We start from the raw sequence: 25,380 nt of genomic DNA, 5'->3' as shown, positions 1-25,380 counted from the left end.
AATCAAGATACAGAACAGTGCCTGTAAAAGGAAAAATTAGGCTGCTATTCTTCAGACTGCCAAGAGAGGACTGTGGGGAATATAAAAAAGGTTTACAAAACTATGAATACACAGAAGGGCAGGGACTACAGAGCATCAAATAAGCTAGCAATTGGCAAGTTGAAAAAAATACTAAAAAGTTGCAGTTTTTCATACAATATCTAGCTAGGTTGCAGATCTACTCACTATGGAGTATTGCACAGGCTAAAATTTTACAAGGATTCAGGAGGAAGTTATCCAGGTTCACAGATAACTACTGACATTTACCAAATACACAGAAACCACACCTGGTTCAGGATGTCCTTGAGCACGAGGACTGGGAGAGTACTTGTGTTTGTATGTGAAAGGAAGAATCATATGCAATTGCTTTGTTTCTATACTCTTCCCTAGCACCTGCTTTTGACATTATAGAGGTCACGATACCGATGAAATGGCCCACTGGTCTCCCCTCACAGCTATTACTACCAGGTTTAAAGTGATATAGACCCAGCAGCTCATTCACACAAGAAAGTTGTAATACTTTTTCATTTTCATTTTTTTCTTAAGAGAAACAGTAAAGGAAGTAAGAATTAATTCTTACCCACTATGCAACCGTAATGTTTGTAAGTACAAGTTTATTGAATCCCTTTCCCTAGAAGTAAGGTAGTGACTTACTTTAATTCCAATCAAATGAGGTCCTTACTGTGCAATTTCAATTACATCTAAATTTATGACCCCAGAAAAAAAAACAGCCATGAATCACTGTGCAGGAATGGTATAATTTAGTCAGCTTGTTCAGCTACTTCAGTAGTTTGGTATTTAAGGATTTTCATTATTTTATTTTCTTAAAAAACCAAAACATTTTAAAGGATTTGTTTCATACTTTGATTGTCCTCTAAAACAGATTAGCAGCAGCAGAAATAATTCAAAGAGCTGATTTATGAGGGTACTATTACAGCAAGCAAACACAGCGGAGGAAAAAGAGTTACTGCAGCTCAAATATAATCCTTAGGGAATGTTTTTATTTGTATTCAGACATGACTAGGTGGAATGTCACCATACATCTAAGAGGGTAAGCCGATTTCTTAGTGCTCTAAATATTTATTTTAAAATTACTCATTAGAGCCACATTTTCTGTTTGGGAAAATAAATCAAAAGCATCATAATCTCTTCATGAAGAGATGTCAAGAGTTCTTGGCGTGGAGTCTCTGTTCAACACTTAACTGTAAGCAGTGACCATTTTAACTAACCTACACAACAGAGTTTCAGTGAACCAATCAAAGCACCAATTTACTGCTGCTGAACTGGGGACTCCACAGTTTTGGATCTTCCTGTACAATGATTCTCCAAGTAATATTAACATATTCATCTACAAACTCTATAGCATAGAATCAACTATGTAAGGAGTGTCTGATACTATTTGACATATTGTAAAATGTTGACATGCAAAAGTTTTATCTATTGGCAGAGACTTCTTCAGGTTTCCACACAGATTTAATAACTTTCTTTTTACATAGCATTCAGCATTCCTGACTGATTTTGGGGCACATTTGAATGGCCTTGGGATCAGTTCAACAGCTGATAACTTCTAAAATTTGCAAAAACATCCTTGGAACCTCCAGTAGATCTTGGGAAAACTAGAACCTTAAAAAACACCAAAAAGCAATAAAGGAGGGTCAAGGGAAGCTTATTCTCCATGTAATAGATCCACAGCTTCAAGCTTACACATCTGTTTGGAGGATGAAGAACCTGCCAGTAAAGCAATTGCCAACACATCCCAGCATAAAAACTAGCTCCCATTTCTCATCCGTCCAGCACAATGCAATATCCTGAAGCTAAAGGGTGCATGTGCCTGAATATTTGTCCATATTCAAGACATGACAGTCACCTACTAAAACAAACAAACACTTCCCCTGCTCCCCTGCAGCTGCCTTCTTCATTGCAAGGCAAGATCTGATTTATCACAACAGCAGGAAAAGGTGGTAGCAATAGAACCCAAATATGCCCAGAAAGGGAAATAGAGTGAATACATAAAGTTCCAGGAGAGGGACAAGGGGTACAACAGCAATAAAAGAATTGATGAGGTGAGAGGAAGGGGTTCACACAGACCTTCTAATGAGAGGGTGGAGAAAACCAGGAAAACCAAAACCCCAAACAAGAAGATAAAGGTAATAGCTTGCTAAGGCACTCATCAAAACTATTCCATGTATTGAAAACATAGCACTAAATGTAACTAAAGACAGAGACAGTAATTAAACCGAGATGTTACATGCCCACGCTTTTTGACGCCTTCCTCACATTTTTTTTTTGCCTGTCTAAAAGTTTTATACAGGGAGAAAATGGGGAATTTAGTTGTTTAGGATTTCTTGATAGATGGCCACTGAACCATGAGTCAGAGATCCAGGACGTACAAGACCTCTTATGCATTTACTGAGCAAGCAGACTATGCAAGTAAAAATTCAGTTTTACCCAGCACACATTATTCATTCCATGTAGATAACAGTGGTCTTACTCACTGAAGCACATTGTATTTACTGCTACACATACACATGTTCTTCTCTGAACTAAAGTTACAGTCATTTAGTGCTGTGGAAATGGCAGTGATTCTTTTGTAACAGGTAAGTTTAAGACAAATTTAGGAAATTCACTCGACTCACTCAGCAGTTTACAACTGAAAGATAAAATGAAAATATTTAGAAGTGCACTTAAGTGTGAGATAGACTCCTAGGTTTTACATTGTAATCATGGCTTGGCACTGGTATCAATGTTCAAAAAACAATAAACGTGTGTTTCCAATTCCAGACTTAAGGCACAGTAATCTACTTCAGAAAGGTAATAGAATTACTGTATGCTGTGTACAGGCAAAACCCAAAGTACACTGGTAAGGGGGGATATTATTTGTTGCTAATACTACCTAGTAAACATACAAAACCAAAAGGTGGCATTATATTTTATCTTAGGAAGCACAACTTCTTGACTACTGCAGCTTGGCACAGGGATTTTACTCAGATAAGATGAAAACATTTGAAAATAAAAAAACAAACTTTCGTTTGAATAAAAATATACAGTTTAATTAGCTTTCTGTTGGCTACATTTAAATCACATTTAATATTAAATTAACCTGTATTAAAAATCTGTACAAAGTGTGATGTAATGATATATAACCTTTACATTGTCATCATAATACATGAAAACATTAAAGTCACACAGAATTCAAGCAAACATTGCAAGAAGAAAAAGAATTCCAAACATACACGTCTACATACTCACCCAAGGCACAGCCAGGTAATACTATTTCATATGACCAAAGTGAAATGAAATCTCTGTTATGGAAAACGACTGAGCTAGTCTGTCAATACTTACAACGCTACAGTCTACACACAATTACCATAGTATTTTAGACTCTTTCCAGGAAAATTATTCCCAAAGCCAAGCTACAAGTGACAGTACAGTATCTACAGTATCACAATGCATAACTAAAAATGCTTAATTAACACCAGAATTCCCCAGATTTTTCATTCAGTATTTGGCAGTTGCTCAGTATTTGGATTTTAAAAGTCCTACAATCTTAAAACTTGTAAACTTGTCAACTTGTCTCACAAAACAGTTTTTGCAATTAAAGTACAAGACCTCAACCTAATAGTACTAAAAAAGTTTCAACATTCTAGAAATTCAAGAAGAGTTTAAAGAAGTTTCTTGTAAAAAAATAAATAAAAAGCATTCAAGACAATGTTAAAAGAACATTTGAATGGTAATATAATGGTAACATAAATATGGAACTCCTTCAAAGCCTATTAGCCAACAACTAAACATCACAGGAGCATGTCTACTAATAAAAGCAGGTTTGACAAATAGAAGTCCAATTTGCAAATACTCCTAGTTGACACCTTTTGCCATTATGAGGATGGGATCTTTACAAAGAAGCAGTGTTCGGTATCCGTGTTTTAAGGTTAAAATCCTTTTGACCTCCCAAGAGGCATAAAAACAACAGTCCAGGCTCGTGACGGTACATTTAAGATAAAGCAAGACAATACAACACAATCGCAGCACCATGAACTTTAGAATATCCTAAATAATTTCAGAGCATCTGATCCTCAGCTTCCAGCATGAGCCAAAAAGCACCACTGTGTAACAAGGGCAGAAGACAAACTGAAACAATCAGTAGTTAGAGCGGAAAGCAAGAAACAGAGAGATGTAGAAATCTTGGAAGCCATGCATGACGATGCTGTCTAACAAACAATTGCAGCTATTGACCCACTGCTTCAAACTTCTGCATGAACAGAAGAAAAAAGAAATTGTAGCTTTGATAACCATTGAAAAAAGGTAAGTCATATGGTCATCTGGCTAGGACTACCAACATTCACAGACCGTTGTTAAAGTCTTCATTTAGAGTTTGGCTTCTTCTCTGGGAGAAAGCAAGCTATCCCCACCCATAACTGCAAAACAAACGCACAGACAAACCAATAAAATCGTTCATCATTGAAAAGCAGTGAATATTTGAAGACAATTGCAACAATTTGACAGTCTTATCAGATCTACAGTAAAATCTGTCTTGCCCTAAAGTAGCTTTAAAACAGACTTTGAACTAGTGTGAAGCTAATAGTCACAACTACAAATGAAGTCTTATATCCCCATCGTTATTCCAGATAAAAACTACACACTAACATAGGCAACAACCTTAACACTGTGAAAGAAAAATACAAATTCTACATTAACGTCAAAGCCAAGAATGCACTGCTACGGCCAAGATTCCATCCCGAGCTCAAACAAGCCATCATAATTAAAAGAAAAAGTCAGTAACAGAGTATCAACTACAATTAGCTAATATCTCCATTTGTCTCACAACACCAACAGCTGCTGCTTTTCCAGCTCAAGTTAAAAAGCCACGAAAGTTAAGAACAACGGAAGAGAAGCTTATGGATGATGACAGTTAAATAAATCTCTCAAGGAGAAAAAAAATTGTCTGCCTGTACATTGTCTGCCTCCTCCCCAAAACAATTGTCTTTGTAAGAAAGTCTTATCTTCAATTTGTATTTTCACTAGAAGTTGCCGCATTTTCTTAGAACATTCTACAGATAATATATGAATGTCATTTGGTTACTAACTTGATTTGTAATTAATTTTTTAATTAATCCTCCTCACACTGTCTTACCATTAGGACAAGAGAGAAATGAGTGCATCCAGAAATTTGCTCCGGTCTTCTGTTTTCAATTCAATTACTAAAATATGAAATATTTTATTACAAGATGCAAATAACTGAAAGATATACCAGCTGTCACACGTGAAGAATATTAATTCCAAGTATACTTATTTATATTCTTAATCAACTTTAAGAAGGAAAAAGAGAAACTATTTATTTGGACAAAATGCAAAGCACATTATTTATTTTGCTCTTAGATTTCAGCAAACTTCTGATTTCTAGGTGCTCACTACATGATACAGCAGCCACTTTTTAAATCTAGGAATGTTTCTTTGTGTGTTCAACATGCACACGTAAGTATGTATTGTTAAAACCCGCCTCTTTTGTAAGCACGTACAAAGATAGGCAAATCTCGTTGCATAAGTATCTCATTTTTCAAACAGACAATAAAGAATGCATCTCATAACATCAATACCGTACTTGGTTTGGCTGCTAAATATAAAAACCCTCACAGATAACCTCACAGACTTTAAACTGAAGTGCACATACGAAAATCATTGCTCCATGCAAAATGCAGATAGTCTCAAAAAGATACGCAAGCCTCTGCTTAGTAGTTTATAATTTCTGCACAACAAGATAGTACTTAGAAAAAGATCAACATATAATGTAGTTTGTATTTATACTAGACTCAGGAATAGTGTATCACATACACGTGTACCCTTGATGTATGCATCTGCAACATACACAAATGAGTACATTGTCTAGTCATCGTGCTTTATGGAGGCTGCGCAAACACTGACCCCTAAAGGACTGTTTGGTGAATGCAATAAGTGACAGGCAGCATTACTCACTGGACATGTCGAAATGGTTGTGTAAAGTCCTAGAATTGGTACTGTCTGCAGCTTTCTCAAATGCTCTTCCAAAAAAGCTAGAAGATAAACAGAAACACAAATGAGCATTATAGAAAAGGATATATTTACTAACTTAGAAGTATGGAACTTTTTCTTTGCTGAGAGTTGAAAATGTCTTCCCGGTGTTTTTCATGTGCCATGTATTCAACATACACCTCACACTTGTTGAAGTGCAAAAATCTTAACATTGCAGGCTTTAAGAAATGAAGTCATGGGTCATATAGTGAACTATTTCCCTCTTTTAAGATGAAGAAATAGTCAAGAGGGAGGGGAGAAAAAAACCTTGCAAGGAAGCTGGGGAACATTTGTATGCTCTCTCGAAGTATCTCATGCATACCTTATGCAAAAAGCGTGTTTTTAAGAAGGATACAATTCAAGTCAACATATTCAGTATTAAATAGGTACAGGAAAGATACATTTGCTTCAGAGACAGGAAAAATCTATAGATAACCTTTCGTAAGAACTTTTAAACAATATGCTTACTTCTTTTTGTCAGAGCTTTCTGTCTCTGGAGGAATCCCCACCATGATCACGGTTCCCTGTTCAACATCCATTGGTGCAGCCATTATCAGTGGCAGCAATTTACAACGCTTGTTTTTTGTCTGGAAGTCAGAAAGCCTCTTTGTCAGACAAAACTCAGAACAATTTAGTTTCAGCTCTGCATGTGAGCTAGTATTACAAATATTCATCTCAGGATACAGCTATAATACAGTTCAACAGAAGGTGGTTTCTTTACATAATCTCTTAATCCCCTTCTTTCTTACAGTAAAAATCACTTTAGGGACCAATAGAAATTTCATTTCTTCTCTGATCTTGCATTCCATTTTAACACAAAAATTATATAGACAGACAATATATGATTTACAGTAAAGAAAAAAGCTTTTTTTTTTTAAAAAAAAAAAGAACTGCAGGTATGGGTATCTAAAAACTTGGACTGAGCTTGATTTTTTGCAATAATCAGTTTACATTGAAATACAACAGACAAAACATTGACAAAAACAGTCTTTACTCAAAATTATTTTCCCCTGGCATATTGTTTTACAGCAGTAAACTGTAACTTTAACAAATTTTGTAATTTAATTAAATGCAAAAATAATTATGAAGATTTTAACATTTTTTAGACACTTAAGTAAATGAAACAGAAGTTTGTTTAAAATGTTATGTTCTTAAGGTAAATGTTTCGCACTGAGTTTTAAAAACGCTGTCCTGCTCCTAGTGCAGACTAGTTATTCACCAGGTCTAACTTTCAAAATGAGGACAGACAGATGCGATATGATAATGATAGCCCACCATAAATTTCATTTACAAATTAGGAAGTGGATAGGTTTATCAATCTTAAAACTTCATTTTAATCTGAATTGTATAACTATTAGCTCAAAAGTTAAATGCAATTTAATTTCGGTTACATTAGTTGCAAAGATCAGAGGATTTTATTTAAACAGACTCAGACATTTTTAGATAACAACTACCAGTCCTACAATATTGGTTTTTTTTTTTTGTGTGTGTGTCAGGCTGACTTTTCAAACTACGTATTTAGTGATATGCTACCTCAAAACTTAAAAAATTACACAAAGATTTTAGATTGTAAGTACCTTAGTAACGAAAACTCATTCTAATGCTACGAAGTCTCCCAGGCAGGTATCTTTCCTAGAGCAGCATTCACGGATGTGCTAAAATTATCCCACCAATTATCAGAAAAACATTACTAAGATATTCATATAATGTTTTAAATAATCAACTGCAAGTATCCAACAGAACAATACCACACAGGCCAGAAGTTAGTTAGTCAAAAGCTTTTGATTTACTTACAGAGCAAACAAACGATTTGAGTAAGTATTTACTAAGCAGGCACAGAGACACTGGTTTGGAAAACAGTTTCACATCTGGTGTGCCCTAGGAAAAGAAAAAATATTTCAATTACAATCCAAGATGATTCTTCCACTTACTTAATTTTAATATCTACTGACAAGTCTCAAAGTTTTGTGTGGCTCAAAGAACACTAATAAGCACCATTACAATACAGGAGCTTGAGCTCACCCTCTTGACTTTGATATGAGGCCCTCCCTGCTTTGAGAGGACTGATTCTTCCTTTGGGAAGTTCAGAGCAGATGTCAGTATTGACCCATCAGAGGACAGCACAGTATAGATAAATAGATTCTTTCTGACAGAGTCATTCTTATTAAGTCAAGCAATTAGGAAAACAGTGTTATTCAACTATGAGACAGCCACATATGACAGTGAAATGAAACAGCCAAAAACTAAAATTCTGACCTCCATGAGACAGCAATAGAGAAAAGGCCCCTGAGAAATTACAAGGTTGGTGCAAATACAGCTGGCTACTGTCTGCTGAATGGCACGTAACTGCTTTTTGGCTAGGTCCAGTCCTTGGTGCAGTTTGTCCAGGTTACCCCTGCAACAGAAAGAATAAAAATAAACACTTTCATATAAAAATAAAGCTTTTCACACAAAAGTGAGACCTCTCTAAACACTATTCACAGGGATATTTTGTTTTTTCTTCAGTGGGTTATGAAGCATGAATGCGTCTTTTAGATATGTAACCCAGGTTCACTAAATAAAACTGTAAAAGAATGAAGAGACATATTTTCAGTACCTGGAGAGACTGTCCAAAGCTTTAATGAAATTAGTTGTTTCAGGCCCCTCTTTCTCTATATTCTCCATGAGAGAAGCTGTGGCATAAACTATATCACTTGCTGAGAACTTGTTCTTAAAGCCAAAGTGAACGCTGAAGGTCTGAACTCTTAAATCCTTCATTCTGCAAAATGAAATAAAACCAGTAAAGATTATTAACTTTATCAACATTATTATCAATATTGACCAGCCATCTCCTCAGTATGTTAATGTTAAGAACACAAAGACAAATCATACGCTAACATCTGCAACGAGCCTAATATTACTTTGACAATCTAATAACCATATTTTTAAAACAAGATGTTACATGCTCTTTGTACAAAAAAATTTGAACTTAATTGAAAAGTATTTTCAGATAAAGCATTTGTATTTACAACAATTTACCCAAACTTGTTTGCAGATTCTTCAATCATTTCCCGAAGATTTTCTTTCAAAGACATGTCCATGGAATTAAATTTCTGTTTCACTTGCTTCAAAGGCAAACTAAAAATGGAAGGAAAACTACATTGATAGATATGCCAGAAGAAACAAATATTTTGCCTTCCTTTCATAAGACTTTCTTAATATTAGATAATTTAGCAAGTTAAGTCTGACTAAGCTTGTTTGCATTCTTTTTTTTTTTTTGAGTCATTGCAGAGTGGATGTGAAAAAGCATAGGTTACTTACTAATTTACTATTCCATAAAGGCATACAGCTGAAGTGTTCCTCATATACCAAGACACAAGTTCCATAACTCATCTCAGAGACTCCGCAACCTACGCAGAGCCCCAAGATCACATTTAAAAACTAAGTTGAGTACTTGCAAGCTATATTCTCAATATTTTCCCATGATTAATTGAAAAAAAATGATCCTTTAATTGAGATCCAGATTTTTATAACTCACCCCATGTCAGCCAAAAACTCCTGGAGCCTCTTCTGCCCTTGTACAGACCAAAGCTTAAGGCTAGCGGAGGTATATGAAGTGTTACAGAGACTTTCATATAGAGACCAGTGCTGATAAAGTGCCAGGCGCAGACTGAACAGGAATTACGGAAAATAGTTATAAACACATATATCATTTCAAGTTATAAATAGTAACAAAACTCCACAACTAATACGTAAGTCTTCAGTTGCCCTTATATATTGCATCTCTGCAGTACATAAGATACAGTTAGAAGCTGCAGGCGCACGTAACACAAGACGAGCAACAGTGACTCGTAACTAACTCTGAAAGGTTAAGCTGAACTGAACCTACGTGAGCTGTTGAAAGAGGGATTCAGGTTCAACAAAACACTCAAATTTCCATTTCTTTTAATTTCATTCTCAGCAGCAGAGATGGTGCTGGGATTTTTTCCCTAGATAAAAAAAATCAGCTGGGGTCCACCATGTGGGTAGAGTTCATTTTCCCCAGATCTTATGCAAGGATACTCATATTCAAATGCTATTCGCATGCAATCAATTGACAGAGAATTTTCTTCATCCTCATTGCGGTGGTTATGGCGAGACACATGACGCTGTAGGATTCCAATATCAGTCACATACTTCATTCTTAAACAAAAACAAATTTATTACTTCACTTTCTTCCTGTGTATTTTTGTACTTGATTACGAGAACACAAAAATGCTCCTCAAGATTACACACCGGCCAGTCAGCAGCATGAAAACTGCAGACACATCTTAAAAAAACCCAACTTGTTAAATAATGTTCTTTCAATATTCAGCCATACACCCAGGCAATTAAAGCTAAAATAAAACCAATACAGAGAGACAGATAGCCTGACCAATTAAATTAGTTACTTATTACATTTATCTCCTTAAAAAATCAGTGTATTAGTAACAACAGAACATCAGAATTAAAGTCTACACGCGTACTACTAGAATTCTGATGGTATCTAGTAGGAAATAAGAAACAAGAAAAAAATAAAAGGAGAAAATCTGAAACTTGTTAACTAAAACTGGAAAGGAAGCTGGAGGATATAGAACATACAATTTAGTTTTCCTTTTAGAAAACTGTATCACGGTCATATTTATGTAAACTACTATTAAACACCATTTCTTCCCAGATGAGAAATGACTGCTTTATAATTCTGTGAAAAATAAAGTTAGTTTAAAAATTCTAAATAGTAGAAAAGGGAAACACAGTTTTTTCTAGTGTATATTCCCATTTTTGGAAGGCATCAGACCACATTCAGTCATTAAAATATTTAATGTCACTGTTTATTAATTAGCTTGTATTATATTAATTCCCATATGCTTCCTGATCTCTATCAATTGCTATTAGTTATGCCTAAAAATAAAATTAAAATAAATAAATCAATAATATAAATTAAAAAACCTTACTGAGTGATTTTATCTTGGACCCATTGATCTGTTAGGCCAACAATAGCCCACCTAAAATTGGGCAGGGGAGGGAGAGAAAAAAAAGTTAAATTAAAAAATATTCTAGTACAGTATATTATATTTAACCCTCTAAGTATGTAACAGAACAAGTCAGAAACACTGTTCACCAACTGTACATAGAAGTTTATAACAAAGCTGTATACTGTTATTCCCTCTTTAGCAGACATACACATACAGTACCATCCTCCCTTTTTCCACGTAAAATCTATTGGCTGCTTGTAATTAATTTACACAGATGTGTCCTCCAATTCGAGACAAAGACCCACTCACAAAATAAACTGGAACCTCATACTGAAATCAAATAGCTTTGGGAAATCTTGCCTCGCTTTACTATGGGTTTAAGCTTCTAGCCTCTATGAAAAATAATAATGGAAACATACCACAACATGTCATTCAAGTCTTTAGACATTATCCATGCCAGATCAAACATCACCATTGCAGACTACACGAGGGAAAAGCAAAAAGAAGACAAATGAACACAGAACTCTCACTTCATTAAACAGATAGAACACAGTTAAATTTGCCAAATAGTAGCGTGTTACTAAAGTTCTAGAAATCACACTTGAGTCTGACAATCTGCCAGTTTCTAACTTTCTAAGACACTGAACAGAAAGAAAAATATTTTATACAGTTCTGCAAACCTGCCTTATATATAAAGCAGCACTTAACAAAATATAAAAATAATCAGACCAAGAAGCCAAATGACAAAAGGAACAGTCTGATGTCTTAAGTGCTATGTTTGAAATATCCTGACATTTTGAAAACTTTGAAATGCAAACAAGCTCCCTACATGCTAAAGCCTTTTTGCAAGGGTATTTTGTGCATAGATACTTCTGTCAAGATCTAAACAAATTACACGATCATTCTCTTTTTTATACTACCATTGGAGATATCAAACAACAAAAAGCTGAATAGTCCTGGTTTATAATTTTCCCCCCACTGTTAACCTTTACATTATCCACTGTGACTCAGTTGGCTGTTGTCTGCCAGTCTATCAGTATTGTTTCTATCATGTATCTCATTCATCAATGGTAAAATTGGATGTACACAACCAGAAAACATTAAACTGTTAAGTCAAACTACTTGTACATATATGATGTATCTTATATATAATAATAAGATACAAAAATAGCAAGATATAACAATATAATTATAATGTATAGTATTATTAGATAATTATAACATTGGATATTGTCCAATTAGCTTTACATTAGCACCTTGTATTTTTATGGCAAACAAGAGTTTATACTTACTGAGGTCCCATGGTATTCATATTGCTCATAATCAAAAAGAATTTCTCGTCTAAAAAAGGAAAAAAAAAACCACCTTTGACTAAGTGGTGAACTGATCATTGGATCCAACTAAAAATAAACCAGAAATTGTGAAATATTTAGATTTCATTTTAACAATTTAAAAAAAAAATAAAATTGGGCTAGAAATGTTTTTCTGCAAGGCAATTAAATTTTTAATAGCAGTATGGAAACCACACTGAAATGTACTCATGAAGTAAAAAGGAAAAATTTATTAAATCATTATTGCTCAAATCCCATTTTCTGATCTGGTTTGTTCCTACTCATTCCTATTGAGAACAGTGGGATTGCAAAGGAAGAAAAGAGAAGCACAAGTTTCACCCTAAGATAGACAATATAAGAATACCACAGCTACTTGGAAGTGAAGCAATGCACCTATTGCCACATTTATAAATGACTATTTACAACTATCCTCCATCTAAATGTTTTATTTTTATATAGTAAATGTCTCTCTCCACTTTCTAAATAAAGTTATAACTAAAGCATCTTGCAAATCAAGCAGCATAGTATCACCTTTTTGTATTCTCAATAAGATTTTAATCAAAGAATAAGAGACAGAGAGAGAGATACAAGCAGTATTAAAAACCAGTTAAACACACCTGCGTGCCTCCCATTCTCGCCTTTGTCGCCTTTTCATCGTTCTCTCTATTACATCCTGTAAATTAATTTGGATGTTAAAAAGCTAGAAAAAATACTTTAGTAGATTAGCACCTATCCAGATACTTTAATGACTAAGTCTTAATTAAAAAGACTTAATTAAAGTCTTTATTAAATGGAAGAACTATTCCTATTAACAACATCTAATGAGAAAAGTATTATTATAAAATATTTTTCCAAGGAACACACTTTTAAAAAGTCATGGCATCTTTCTGAGCTAGCATTTATTTAACTTGTCTTTACAAATAAGAGGGCCAGTACACAGTATTTTCAACATTAGCAATATTGCATCCTACCATTTTATAACATAAAAATGACACTGATGAAAAATAAAGATGAGATAATGAATGAACCTTAGCATAAGAGGCACTCACTATATATTTAAACTCCATAAATAGCATCATCAGCTTGAAAACTCAAAGAAATCAAAAAGATCTTTGTGAAATATTTAACAGAATCGAGAACAGCTTTTGTGTATAATATTTATAGATTTTCCTTTTCATTTCTGGTATCTGCTTTTGCCGAGTTAGTGCCCTTCACAGACTAATAGGAAAAAGTGTACAAGGTTAATAGAAAATTAATATGAAATATGTATTAAATCTGAGAACATCTTTACATTTAATTGTCTCTTAATATTGCTAGCCTCATGCCTTTGCTTCCTTGTATGGTATAAATAGACAATAGGCTACAAATAACATATGGCAAATTTAATTCTTTGTGTCTGCCATAATATACTTTTGTCAGTTTACTGCTACAAGGACAGACACGATGTATTGCTAAAATATTTGTGAGGTTCTATCTTCTCAAACAATTATTAAAAAGTTTGTATCTAAATAAGTTGTTTTGCTTGATTGAAAAGCCCAGAACACAAAGTCAGAGATAGATCTCGTCAGGTCACTGATTACACAAAGACAGCATTATGCATAATCAAGTTCAAAACTTGTTTTTTTACAAGGAGAAAATATTTCTGTGAAGTTCAGATAAATAAACATTTTGTGTACGTGAAACTCTACTGGTCATAGTAGATTATTTTTAAATCTTACACTTGAATTCGTGATCTAATGGAACGTAATTTTTAAACTCAAATGTCATTATTATGATTATGTAAAATACATGTATAACTTTTATTTTCCTTCTTTTTACAACAAAGTAGCAGAAACACACCTCTTCAAAACGCCTACGTTTCTCTGAAGGTTCTGACCCATCACTTTCATTCTCTGAGCCCTCTTCTTCATCCTCTTCATCTCTGAAGATATCATCATAAGCAGGAACATCGAGATCATCATCTTGTTTAACTAACAGCTTAATCTAGCAAGAAAGAAAGCATTTTAAATAAAGTATCTTATTAATGATTAAAAAACATTTCAAATGACAAATGAGAATACTTCAGATACTTAGTAAGGGAAACTAAAAATTCATTTTGCCTGTGACCGATTCCTGGCATAACAAAAATACTGCTTTTTAATACAAAGACCATACTTATTTATACAAAATAAGAGTAAAAAATGTATTCCTTGATTACAGCATTACTGAAAGAATTATGATTTTTTAAGCTCGTTAAAGTCATGTTGTCAAATAATTTGTGCTTAATACTCAAATTCTAAGTGTTGATAGATGCTGAGAGATAATACATGCTACATTCTGGAGGATGTTTATCCTCTGATTTGTAGCAGTTTGATTTATAGCAACAGGATCAACAGGTGCTTGCTACTGACAACTATCACCCTGCTAACGGTATGTATTGGATGACTGAAAACACGTACATTGCTACTGCAAATATCCATTAATACTGCTTCTTGACCTGCTAGCTAACACTGTAAGCAGTTTTGCAAAGCACAGAAAAGCACTACACCATCCACCACCACACTGTGCAAAGATTTTTATTACGCAAGACGAGTGCTTACCTGTGTCTCATTGTAAACATTCACTACATTGATAGGTCTGTGGCTGTCACATACAAAAAAAAAAGTGTCTTCTTCAGGCTGCAAGATCTCCAGAAGGTCAACATTGGCACCACAATTAATAAGAACAAAATATTTGAACTGCAAACAAAAGAAAAAAAAAAAACAAAACAAAAATTGTACTTCAATTAGCAGGAAACATAGAAGACTGAAAACACCTTTACAAAACCTCCAAAACGCTCATCATTGCCAAAACTTGTACTTACTTTCTGATATTTGACGGAGGACAAAACCCACCAAATTCGGGGGTGTTGGACATCCAATACCACCTTTATATCTCAAAATAGATACAAATTAATTTTGCACACATCAAAATTATAGCACATTAGTTTGAGCTGATATAAAAAGCTTGACAAGTTTGTTACTGGTATGTTAAAAAGTAACCACTGTTTTGAGGTAACCAATAATAATAATTAGCTTAAGAGCTGACATTTAAAGTTGGGAAGAAGTGCGTGCTTTTATAAGATGAGCTGCAACTTAAAAAATTTGCAATATTTTCTCACCTGATCTTTATGCTCAAGAAAGGCAGTTTCAAGTTCTTGCCATCCAGATACTGGGACGAGTGTGTATTGCACATAATCACATTGAAACAAAGCCTAAAATGAGGCAAACAGCTGTTAGCAATGGCGAGGGGAAACAACCTCTCCTACAATGTTATACTATGCTGTAATTCTGTTTCATACAAATCTTTATCTTGAAGACAACCCAAATGACAAATCTACATGAACTTCAGGAGCATGACTTACCAGTTTTCAGTATCGTGACTCATAGAAAAAATAAGTTATAAAAGCAGATTAAACCTTCACCCTTTCCCCAGTTCAAACCTGTTACAAGGATCCCAGGACATTTTTTCCTCTACTGTTAGCCTACAGTGATAATGAACAAAGACTTACTTGGAGTATTTTACAAGCACATAACGCGTCAACATCTGAAGCAATGAGAAGAAGAACACGCTGCAAAAATAACAGAATAACAGTATTAATATCTTAACATAGGTGCCAAATCTAATATGCTGGTACTTGAAACGTGTAGATCACTGCGAGACCAGAAAGTAACAAATTTCGGTTGAGATCATCATAAGCATAAAACTGGATTGCTTCTGAACAGACACTGCAACCAAAGTTAGTGGATTTGAATCCCTCTAAATATGAACAATAAACAACTCCACACACCCAAAATGTCAGCTGCTTTGAGGAAACGTAATTATTATAAGCAGCACACAGTTTTGAAGGTTCAAAGCTAGTCAGCCCTACAACTATTTTCATCATGTCTAGAAAGGCCTAAGTTTTCAGCATAGGATCTGGAACAGTTTTGACTAAAAAAAATATGTAGCAAAAATAGGAGCAGGGCATCACCTGAAATAGCTTTGATTTATGCAAAACAATTTATCTGGTGTTTTTTTGGGGGGGTTGGGGTTTTTTTTAGATTTTGATCACAGTTGGAGAAGTTGAGGGAAATGCTTTCATTTGCACAATCCATTTTATAGTTTCACAGGGAGAAATACTAAAAGACTGTGCAACAAAAGCTTTACCACTTCAGTGTGCACATCCACTCTGAACAAAGTTAAGCAAACTGTGGATAAAAAAATGAAACTAGCCAACCAGACCTGCTACAAGAAAGACTGCAAGAAAACCCTCAGAGAAGCCAGAAGACAAGATTTAGTGTCTGGGCCAACAGCATCAAAACGGTTACAAAGATATAAAGAAAAAAAATAGATCTAGAGATGTCTTGGTTAAACGAAAGATCCACGATACCCAAGTACTTCTGAGAAAGAAGGTGAACTGTAAGCAAAACCTCTGGCGAGACCTCGTCGCACCGGCAGCAGCTTTGGGTCGGGTTTCCAACGCCGTAGGCACGGTCGGGAAGGATATTTTTACAGCGCGGGCTGACTGGCGGGCCCGCGGCCCGGGGCGTTACATCCGCCTGACAGCGGCGCTCCCCGCCGCCGGCCCCCACCGCGGCACCCCCGCCTCCCACGACCCCGTGGCCCCAAGAGGACCGGAGCGCCTCAGCCGGCGCCCACAGAGCCGGGGACGCCCCGGCACCGTCCCCGCTCCGTGAGGCGGCGGGAACCGCCGCCGCCCCGCGGGGAGCGGCTTGAGGAGAGACAGCTCCTCCCGCCGTCTGGATGCCCGGGGAGACACCACCCCTCCCCGGTCGCGGCCGGCCGCCCGCACCTGGCTGACAATCACGTCGTAAAACTCCCTGCGGCAGTCAGAGATGAACATGGCGGCGGCGCGAAAGCGGCGGAGAAACGGCGGCAGCTACGGGCCACCCCGCCTCAAACTGGGCGCCAAAACAGCGCCACTCCCCATTGGCCTTCTCGTCACGGCGCGCTGGCCAATGGAAAAGCGGCCGTCCCTCCTTCGCAGAGCGGATTGGGCGAACTGCACAACCGATTCCGGGTCTTCGCCAATGGGATTGGGAAAAGGGAGTCGCGAAGCGTGCGGCTGGCCAATCCCAGGAGTACCTCAGCCGGAAGCACCGTGCTGGCTGTTGTTGCCATGGCTACCGTCTTTGCCGCGGGCGAGTTGTTTGCTTTGCTATTTCAGTGAGTCCGAGGAACAGGCGGGAGGTGCCGCCTCAACGCTCCGTGACTGAGGAAGGGCCGAGCGGCCAGAAAAGCCTCCCGCCATGGCCACGTCGGTGAGTGCAAGATCCCGCCTTCCGCCCTCACGCGAAATGGCCGCCCGGGAGGCGGGCGCCGCGCGGCAGGCTGGGAGCGGCATTGCGACGGGGCGGGGGGCCGTGGGGTGGGGCCGGCGGCGGCCAGAGGTCCGTTAGGCGAGAGAGGGGCTAGGCGCAGCCCGCTGTCCTGCGCCCCGCCGATTCCTGTGGGGACCTCAAGCGCCCAGCGCCGCCACCATGGTGAGGCCCGGGGGGCAGCCGGGGGAAGTGCCGAGTCACGGCGGGAGGGCGGGCGGCTGGGCCCTGCGTTCCTTCGCCGGCGGCGGCGGTGCCCCCGCCGGTGCCCCGTCGCGAAGCCCGTTTTTGAAGCCAGCGAGCAGCGGCGCGGGTGTGGCGTGCCGGGCTGGGGGCGGGCGGCTGCGGGTGTAGGCGTCTCCTCCGCGAAGCGCCGCCCGTACTCGGGGTCGGTCGGTCAAGCCGAGCCGTGCCTGCAGCGTCCCCGGGCAGTGCGCTGCTTCCATGTTCTGCCGCCCCGCGCAGCGCTTCGCGCACAAATCCTGCCCCGAGCAGCGCGTAAGGTGCATGAAGAGAGAGGGGCGCCTCAGCCGGCGGGGAATCGGCCGTACGGCTCCTGAGCGTAGTTTTAGCTAAACCTGAGGAGACTTCAGTGAGTGCTGTAACACTTCAGTGTGCTGTAGATACCTATTAATACACTCTTCTCTTTGTGTTTTGTTTTCTTCTAGTTCTCTTTTAATATGTTTGATCACCCCATCCCTCGGGTTTTCCAGAACCGCTTCTCCACCCAATACCGCTGCTTCTCGGTATCTATGCTTGCTGGACCTAACGACAGGTCGGATGTGGAGAAAGGCGGGAAGAGTATGTGCATGTTTTATTTTGATTAATAAACTGTTGGAAGAGTGTTTGTGAATAATACAAAGTAATACAGCTTTTGGCCATGGCTGCAGAAACATTGTTGAACAGCATGGAGACACACTGTTGTTGTCTTCGTGGCTGGAGCTAGAAGAGCACTCTGGGTGGGGCTTTAAGAAGGAAGGAGGAGGGTTTTATCGCATTAGTGTGTAATTAAAAAACTTACTGAGTGAGTCCTATGAGCATTAGAGGAAGACATTCTTCTTTTTTAAAGTCTCTTGTCAAAATCTTAGGCCTATTACGAGCCGTGGAAATTTATGATTAAGGACTTTTTTCCTCACCTTGTTGTACCTCACTTAGCTTGAACAAAGAGAATAGATCAGCCAACTTAATTTTCAGACTGTCAGACTAATGCTATGTTGTTTTGAGTTGGCGTCAGTTTAAGAGCACCTATAAGCCCAAACAAATAAAATTACTTTTAGGAAACATTGTCTTTAGTACTAGGTATTGTAAAACCTTGTCTTCTGTTTTTTTCCTGATTAAATTCTGAAATCTCCATGCTAGTGGGTAGATTTGTCATGGCTGATTCTACTGAACTCTGGCTCAAAAAATGAATTTGCAGGAGATTTTAGAATCTCCTTTTTTTAGAGGAGATTTTAGAGAAAGGAATAATAAAATTGTATGCTATGTACTCTTTGTACAGTTATGACTTTTCCTAATCTTACACTTTTACTCATTTCTGCAGTAATTATGCCACCATCAGCTTTGGATCAACTCAGTAAGTGAATATTTTGTTCTGTAGTAACAACATTAGAAATATGAGCAAATGTGTAAGCAAATACCACGGTACTTTTGTTTTCTATTAAAATCTGACTTAAATAGAGAATATGAGACTAATTAGTTCAAAAAATGTATTTTGGAAGTATTGTGTCAGTCAAATTAATGGGCCTTGTCTGTCTTCAAGTACAGACATCACAGGTGTGGGGCTACCTGAGGCATTAATCAATGTTTATTAACTATTAATGGCGTACTCGGTATAATGGTTACAGTTAATCTAGTAAATTCTTAATCTCGACCTGCTTGTTCTGGACACCGTTGTCTGGAGCAAAATTTATTTTAAAGACAAAATAAGTGATAATTAACTTTGAAATGGGGAAAAATATAACTGAATCAATAGTATAAATGGTCTTTATTGGCCTTTTTAATTAAGGTGTTTCCCCCACAACCCCCCTTCCGGATTTTAGCCTTAATAGAATTTCTTTGAGAAGTTAGTTTAGTCAGGATTTAATTTTAAAATAGGCAGGGCCTGTTAAAATTCATTAGATAGGAGAACTAATAATAGCACAAGGACATAACAGTAATGGATTCCTCTGCTAATACTTGCTGCCTCGCTCATCTCTGAGCTTGAGGAAATGTTGGAGAGGCGTTTAAAGCTCTAAGGGTGATGGCAATACAGTATTCATGTATCTGCATTTTCTCCTGGATTTGTAGTTTTAAGCAGTTGGAATAATGGTGTGAGGGGAATCCTCTGCTATAGTCTGTCCCATTCTCTTTCTAATGTTCGATCTCTGAAAGCTTCAGAAATGTGTTAGTGGCTTTTAACAAATAAATTTTTTTTCTCCTTTCTCACCAGGCCGACTTAATATTACTTACCCGATGCTGTTTAAGCTGACCAATAAAAATTCAGACCGAATGACGCACTGTGGAGTGCTTGAATTTGTGGCTGATGAGGGCATATGTTACCTTCCACACTGGGTGAGTTGTCTCACGCTGAACTGTCAAAACCTGAAGGGTAGGATTAATGAGTTGCCCCAGCTTAATATTAAAGAGGCGGAATGTTTCCTGAAAGTACGTGTCTTTGCTAGTCATGTTCCTACAACAGCTTTCAGTCACAGCTCAGGTTCCCCTCCATGAGACTTTTAACTAAGTAAGGAAAGACGACTGCTTTTAAGATGCATCTGACTGTTCTTCCTAAAATTAAACCATCATAAACTGGTACATTTCAAGGGAGATGGTGGCCCCAGCAAAAATAGATATACACAAGGAAAGAGAATTAAAAACGTCAGTCATGTTGATAGTAGTTTGTATCTTTGTTTTCATTCTTGCAGATGATGCAGAACTTGCTGCTGGAAGAGGGAGGCCTGGTGCAAGTGGAGAGTGTTAATCTTCAAGTTGCTACTTACTCAAAATTTCAGCCACAGAGTCCAGATTTTCTTGACATCACCAATCCCAAAGCTGTGTATCCTTCCTGTTCAGTTATGGAGCAGGGGCAAAAGTTTTCTCCCAAGTTGGAATGATGAAGCAGAGCTAGCTTTTCAGGTGTGCTCATACTCTTCCAGTAGTAGGTAACTATTGCTGCTCCTTCTGAAAACAAAAAAAGGATGGAGAGCTTATGTACAGAGATGTTGCCAGGTGCTGGCACAAAGTTTGGCCTGGAATGAAGAAGCACTAATCTTGGCTTAAAGTCCAATGAGTTTGACTGTCCCTTAGAAGAACTTGTACACCCCAATGTTTACGAAAAGGCTATCTACAGTATTGGTGACTTTTAAACCATGTTTGAGAGACCAAGGATCAGAGTTTTATAACATAGTAACTTTAAAGCTTTGATGTTGCATTGAAAACAAATGTTTCATCTTAACATACTCCAAAGATTAGAAAATGCATTGAGAAACTTTGCATGTCTAACTACTGGGGATGTTATTGCCATCAACTACAATGAAAAGGTACAGTATACAACACCAGCCCATGCAAGTTCTCTTTGGTTACCATCAATTCTGAGGAAATAACTTCTGCCCCATGTGAAAAAGTATGCTGTATTTCAGTAGATTGTGACCACATAAGTACTTTGACTACATCTTGTGAATAGATTTGATAGATGAGTCTTCTCCTGAGTTGCTGTTTAGACTGGTTTTTGACTCGTGAGTAAATTAATTTTTGTGCTGTTGATGTTTTTACAATTCAAGGGGCAGAATTTATCCTAAATTCATAATTTGTTTTCAAAAATACAGATTAAGGTACAGTAAGAGTGCAGCAAGGTGTACAGTAAAAGGTAGGTTCTCTAGCTCCAGCATACAGCAATCTTCTAAGTTAAAAATCTTTGTTCTCAGGTTCTGTAGAGACAATGCAGTATCTAGCCCTCAACCTAAAGAGCACTTACTTCAATTTTCTTAATGCTATCTGAAGGGAAAGGTTTAGATGTGCCTTTCTTGTGTATAAGTTGAGCTTTTTCATGTGCAATCTTAAAATGTTCGTTACTGTTTCAGATCTATGAGCTTCGGGTAATGGAGACCAAACCAGATAAGGCTGTGTCCATCATAGAATGTGATATGAATGTAAGTTAAAGCTGATGCGGAAAGTCTGCTTTTATTGTGTCCTCCCAGAAGGAGAGGGCATCTCGTTCAGCGATAGCGCTGTACACAAAGCACCTCTGATGCTGCAGGAAAGGTAAAATCAGATGGGATAGGGAAGATGACTCATTTGAGAGTACCCCATGTACCTCTGTAACCACATCTGTGGTCTCGAGCTGCACTTCATGTGCCATCAGGTGACTGTAGTGCCTTGAATTTAATGTTTGGCTTCAACAAGTTTTATAAACTGAGTTTTATTTAACAGCCTTGTCTTGATTCAAACTGCAGTGATACTGTGGGGTGCTGTTCTACTGCTCTGTTTCAGTTACATGCTAAGACTCATTCCTGGGAGGCTTAGTCTTTTTAATTCTGAGTTAAAATGTTTAACAAGCAAACGTTAATTCTTTCTAGATCAAAATGGAGTGATAGTTTGTGGAGTTTTGAGGAATAGTGGTATAAAGGTTATGATTAAAAGAAAAATAGGAATCATGCTTATTTTCATGCTTCTTGTGTAAATAGGTGGATTTTGATGCTCCTTTGGGGTACAAAGAACCAGAAAGAAGTGCACAACATGAAGAGACCACAGTAGGTTAAGCTTCTGTTCTTCAAAAACGAATTCCCTAGAAGTCAGCCTTGCTTGCGATGGAGCAGTGAGCACCAACATAAATTCTTTTCCTGAAGCAATTTCTTAAGACTAAACTTTACTTACCAGATGCTTTTGCTTGTGTTACTTAGGAGATGGTTAATGTTAATTTTGGAAAGGGACTGTTCTGAAGTCTCGTTTGGTCAGAAATATGTGGAACTGTTTTCATGCGTTCTGCGTATCGCAGCATGAACACAATGAACTAACTTGTTTTTTCCCCTCATAGGATGTTGAAGCAGACCATAGTGGATATGTGGGTGACGTAGGATTCCGTGTAAGTCCTCTGTTTCTGCTGGTTTCTGAATGCTGTAAAATGGTGAGGGAAAGTTGTTATAAACAACTGCAAAGTACTAGTACCTGTTCTTAGAGGTGCTCATCACTTAACTGGCCAGTATCTGCAAGTGTTTTGTGGCGCTTACAGCCAGTAACACACTGACTTGCTGTCCTTAAAAGGGCAGGCTGTAAATGGGAGATCGAAACATCCTCCTACACCCAGGGTTCATCAGCTTACATGTACCAAAAAGAAACATGCTGAATCAAATAATTAAATAAAAATGATAGTAAGATTTTACAGAATACACCCCTGTGCAGTGTGCTTTCAAATACAAGATACGGTTAAATTCAAACTCGTTATGTATACATAGGCATTCTCTGGATCTGGGAACAGATTGGATGGCAAGAAGAAAGGGGTTGAGCCTAGTCCCTTGCCAGTTAAACCAGGAAACATTCGAAGGTATGTCTGTTTCAGTCAGTTGTCAGCAAGTGAAGGATCAGTGTTTGAGTGGAGTTTTTTTTTAATCCTGCAATATAAACAAGCTAATTTCCTCATAAGTTTGCATTTAGAAAATAAATAGTCTAATCTTCTAGACTGAGTGTGATGTCTATGACTACTTAAGATGCAGAGCCTAAATCAATGTTGCCAAAACTCAGTCAACTCTGGTTCTATAGAAGACAGGTAGGGAGAGGCAGCAGGTCTAGACTGGGCTGGTGGGCTGGATTGAGTGATGCACAGAACCCTGCCAGTTTTCTAAAGTGAGATTTGGCGTAGAGTGAAATCTTTTTTCAGCTGAGTGGATAACCAAAGCCAAGCCATGTGTGGGTTTGTTGGTTTTTTTTTCTTAGAAGGAAATTTTGAAAATTCAGACTTGGTGGAAATGTGCAGGGGTGTAGCTCCTGTGGTCTTCTGCCATTTAATGCCTGTCACAATAAAACTTGAACCCTTGTGGAAAAGTGTGTCCATGGTCCTGTGGAAACCACAGGCTATGTGGAAATGTGACCACAGCCAAGCCTCTACAGCAGCTCCAGTATCTGATTATTTACTTCATGCAATGTATGCCTACCTTCAGGAAATAGTTCAGTGGTTTAGCTCTAGGATTATCTGGTAATGAAAATCTGCAGCCAGTGTTGGTACAGTACTGACAGGCATAGAACAGGTCTCACTGTGTTCAATTGGGTGGTAGGTATAAAACTTCTTTCCTAATATTTTCATGCTTCTTTTCCAGAGGAATACCCAACTATGACTTCAAGATCGGTAAAATCACATTCATTAGAAACTCACGTCCGCCTGCTAAGAAGGTCGAAGAGGTAAATAGAGTTGGATCCTTCCCAATTTTGCACAGAATTAGAACATTAGAACTATTGCCCAAGTTTGTGGTTCTTCTCTCCATACTTGATTTTTCATAGCACACTTCTGTCAAAGTGGTAGTAGTTAAAAAGTGGTTTGAGTTAGGTGAAAGCAACGTCCGATGTCCTTGCTTGCTAAAGTAAAAAGATTGGCCTGATATAAGTTTAATAAGCCAGTGCAGACTTGTTTCAGTTGGCTGAAAGGTCACTGAAATGCTCGTATTTTATTTTCAGGGAGAAAGTGGTTATTATGTAGATTAAGGATGCAAACTGTCTACAGTTAGTTGCTGCTCTGGTGGAATGTTCTTTCTAATGATCATTCAGCTTTCATCACACACAAGCAGTGAGCAAAGAGGTAACAACCTTTTTTCCCTCTTTCCTTTTTCCAGGATGAATCTGGAAGCCGGTTTGTTGCCTTTTCAGGAGAAGGCCACTCCTTGCGCGAAAAGGGAAGAAGGCTCTAAGTTGTGGTACCTGTAGTCAGTTAGGAGGAAAATAAAATAACAATTGCAGCATATTGGATCTTAGTTATTGCATTTGAGAGGAGAGATCGTTTTGCAACACAGGAACACTTTCTTGTTTTGGTTGCACATTTAAAACCGGAGCTGTCAGACTGTCTTAATTTTCGGTTGAAAATTTTCGGTTGAAAATTTTCGGTTGAAAATTAAATTCTAGGAATTCTGAATGAGCTTTTTATACGTGTTGTGATGAGGGAAAGTATAGAGAAGTAAAACCAACAAGGTCTACCTTACTAAAAGGTCCGGTTCGTAGACTACATCCTCCCCTCTTGTATCCTGAGTGATGATGGTCTCATGTTGCTCTGTGCTTGGTATTTTCTTCCCTCTCTATATATTTTGCCACAATTTCAGGTAAGCTTTTTAGTGTGGTGCAAACGAAGGCTAACACATTGGTGTTTAGGGCTTTTGTGCAGGGAGTCTCTTCGATCTTAGCTTCAGGTGTTGGGTTATAAATCATTCTAAGCAATCCCCCTGTAACTGCTTTTTATATTTATAATGAGTAACATGCCTTTTACTAGTTCAGATACAATAACATACTGTAGCCATCCAATGGCACGTGTAGGGAGAGGCGAGACCCAGGTTCTCTGGCGCCAGTGCGAGAGTAGGAAGCTCGGCCGTGCTGCGCTGCGGAGCAGCGGTGTCGGTAATAACGTGCGCGTCCTTTCCCGTGCCGGCTGTCGGTGGGTTGCGGCGTGACGCCCCGCGCTCCCTCCTGACGGGCCCAGAA

At 38.0% G+C, this 25,380-nt stretch overlaps 2 protein-coding genes across 4 annotated transcripts; one reads left to right on the top strand and one right to left on the bottom strand.

The window, feature by feature from the left end:
* Positions 1–4,390: 4,390 nt before the first annotated feature.
* On the bottom strand, positions 4,391–17,252 carry CDC45 (cell division cycle 45). The gene is made up of 19 exons (XM_068412623.1): positions 17,202–17,252; positions 15,918–15,977; positions 15,528–15,620; positions 14,968–15,105; positions 14,228–14,371; positions 13,006–13,061; positions 12,350–12,398; positions 11,477–11,538; positions 11,037–11,087; positions 10,126–10,245; positions 9,602–9,733; positions 9,103–9,201; positions 8,681–8,842; positions 8,341–8,479; positions 7,879–7,962; positions 6,553–6,671; positions 6,010–6,086; positions 5,171–5,237; positions 4,391–4,454 (listed from the first exon to the last, which is right to left on the bottom strand). The coding sequence occupies exons 1-18, from the start codon at positions 17,250–17,252 to the stop codon at positions 5,173–5,175; spliced, it is 1,701 nt and encodes a 566-aa protein (XP_068268724.1). The 3' UTR covers positions 4,391–4,454; positions 5,171–5,172.
* A 271-nt stretch (positions 17,253–17,523) lies between these two features.
* Positions 17,524–24,650, top strand: UFD1 (ubiquitin recognition factor in ER associated degradation 1). 3 transcript variants are annotated; one of them, XM_068412624.1, is made up of 12 exons: positions 17,524–17,670; positions 18,396–18,528; positions 19,268–19,300; positions 20,156–20,277; positions 20,631–20,761; positions 21,173–21,245; positions 21,786–21,854; positions 22,389–22,454; positions 22,739–22,786; positions 23,157–23,245; positions 24,015–24,096; positions 24,525–24,650. In XM_068412624.1, exons 1-12 carry the CDS (start codon positions 17,659–17,661, stop codon positions 24,597–24,599), a joined length of 933 nt encoding a protein of 310 aa, XP_068268725.1. In that variant the 5' UTR covers positions 17,524–17,658; the 3' UTR covers positions 24,600–24,650. The 3 variants fall into 3 exon arrangements, with proteins under 3 accessions (XP_068268725.1, XP_068268726.1, XP_068268728.1); XM_068412625.1 differs by lacking the exon at positions 17,524–17,670 and adding an exon at positions 17,754–17,892; XM_068412627.1 differs by lacking the exon at positions 17,524–17,670 and adding an exon at positions 18,030–18,230.
* Positions 24,651–25,380: the final 730 nt, after the last annotated feature.

Source organism: Nyctibius grandis, chromosome 14 (genome assembly GCF_013368605.1).
Source record: "Nyctibius grandis isolate bNycGra1 chromosome 14, bNycGra1.pri, whole genome shotgun sequence".
Lineage (NCBI taxonomy): Eukaryota > Metazoa > Chordata > Aves > Nyctibiiformes > Nyctibiidae > Nyctibius > Nyctibius grandis.
Note: the sequence above shows the minus strand (reverse complement) of the source record. Positions and strands in the feature narration are given on the sequence as shown.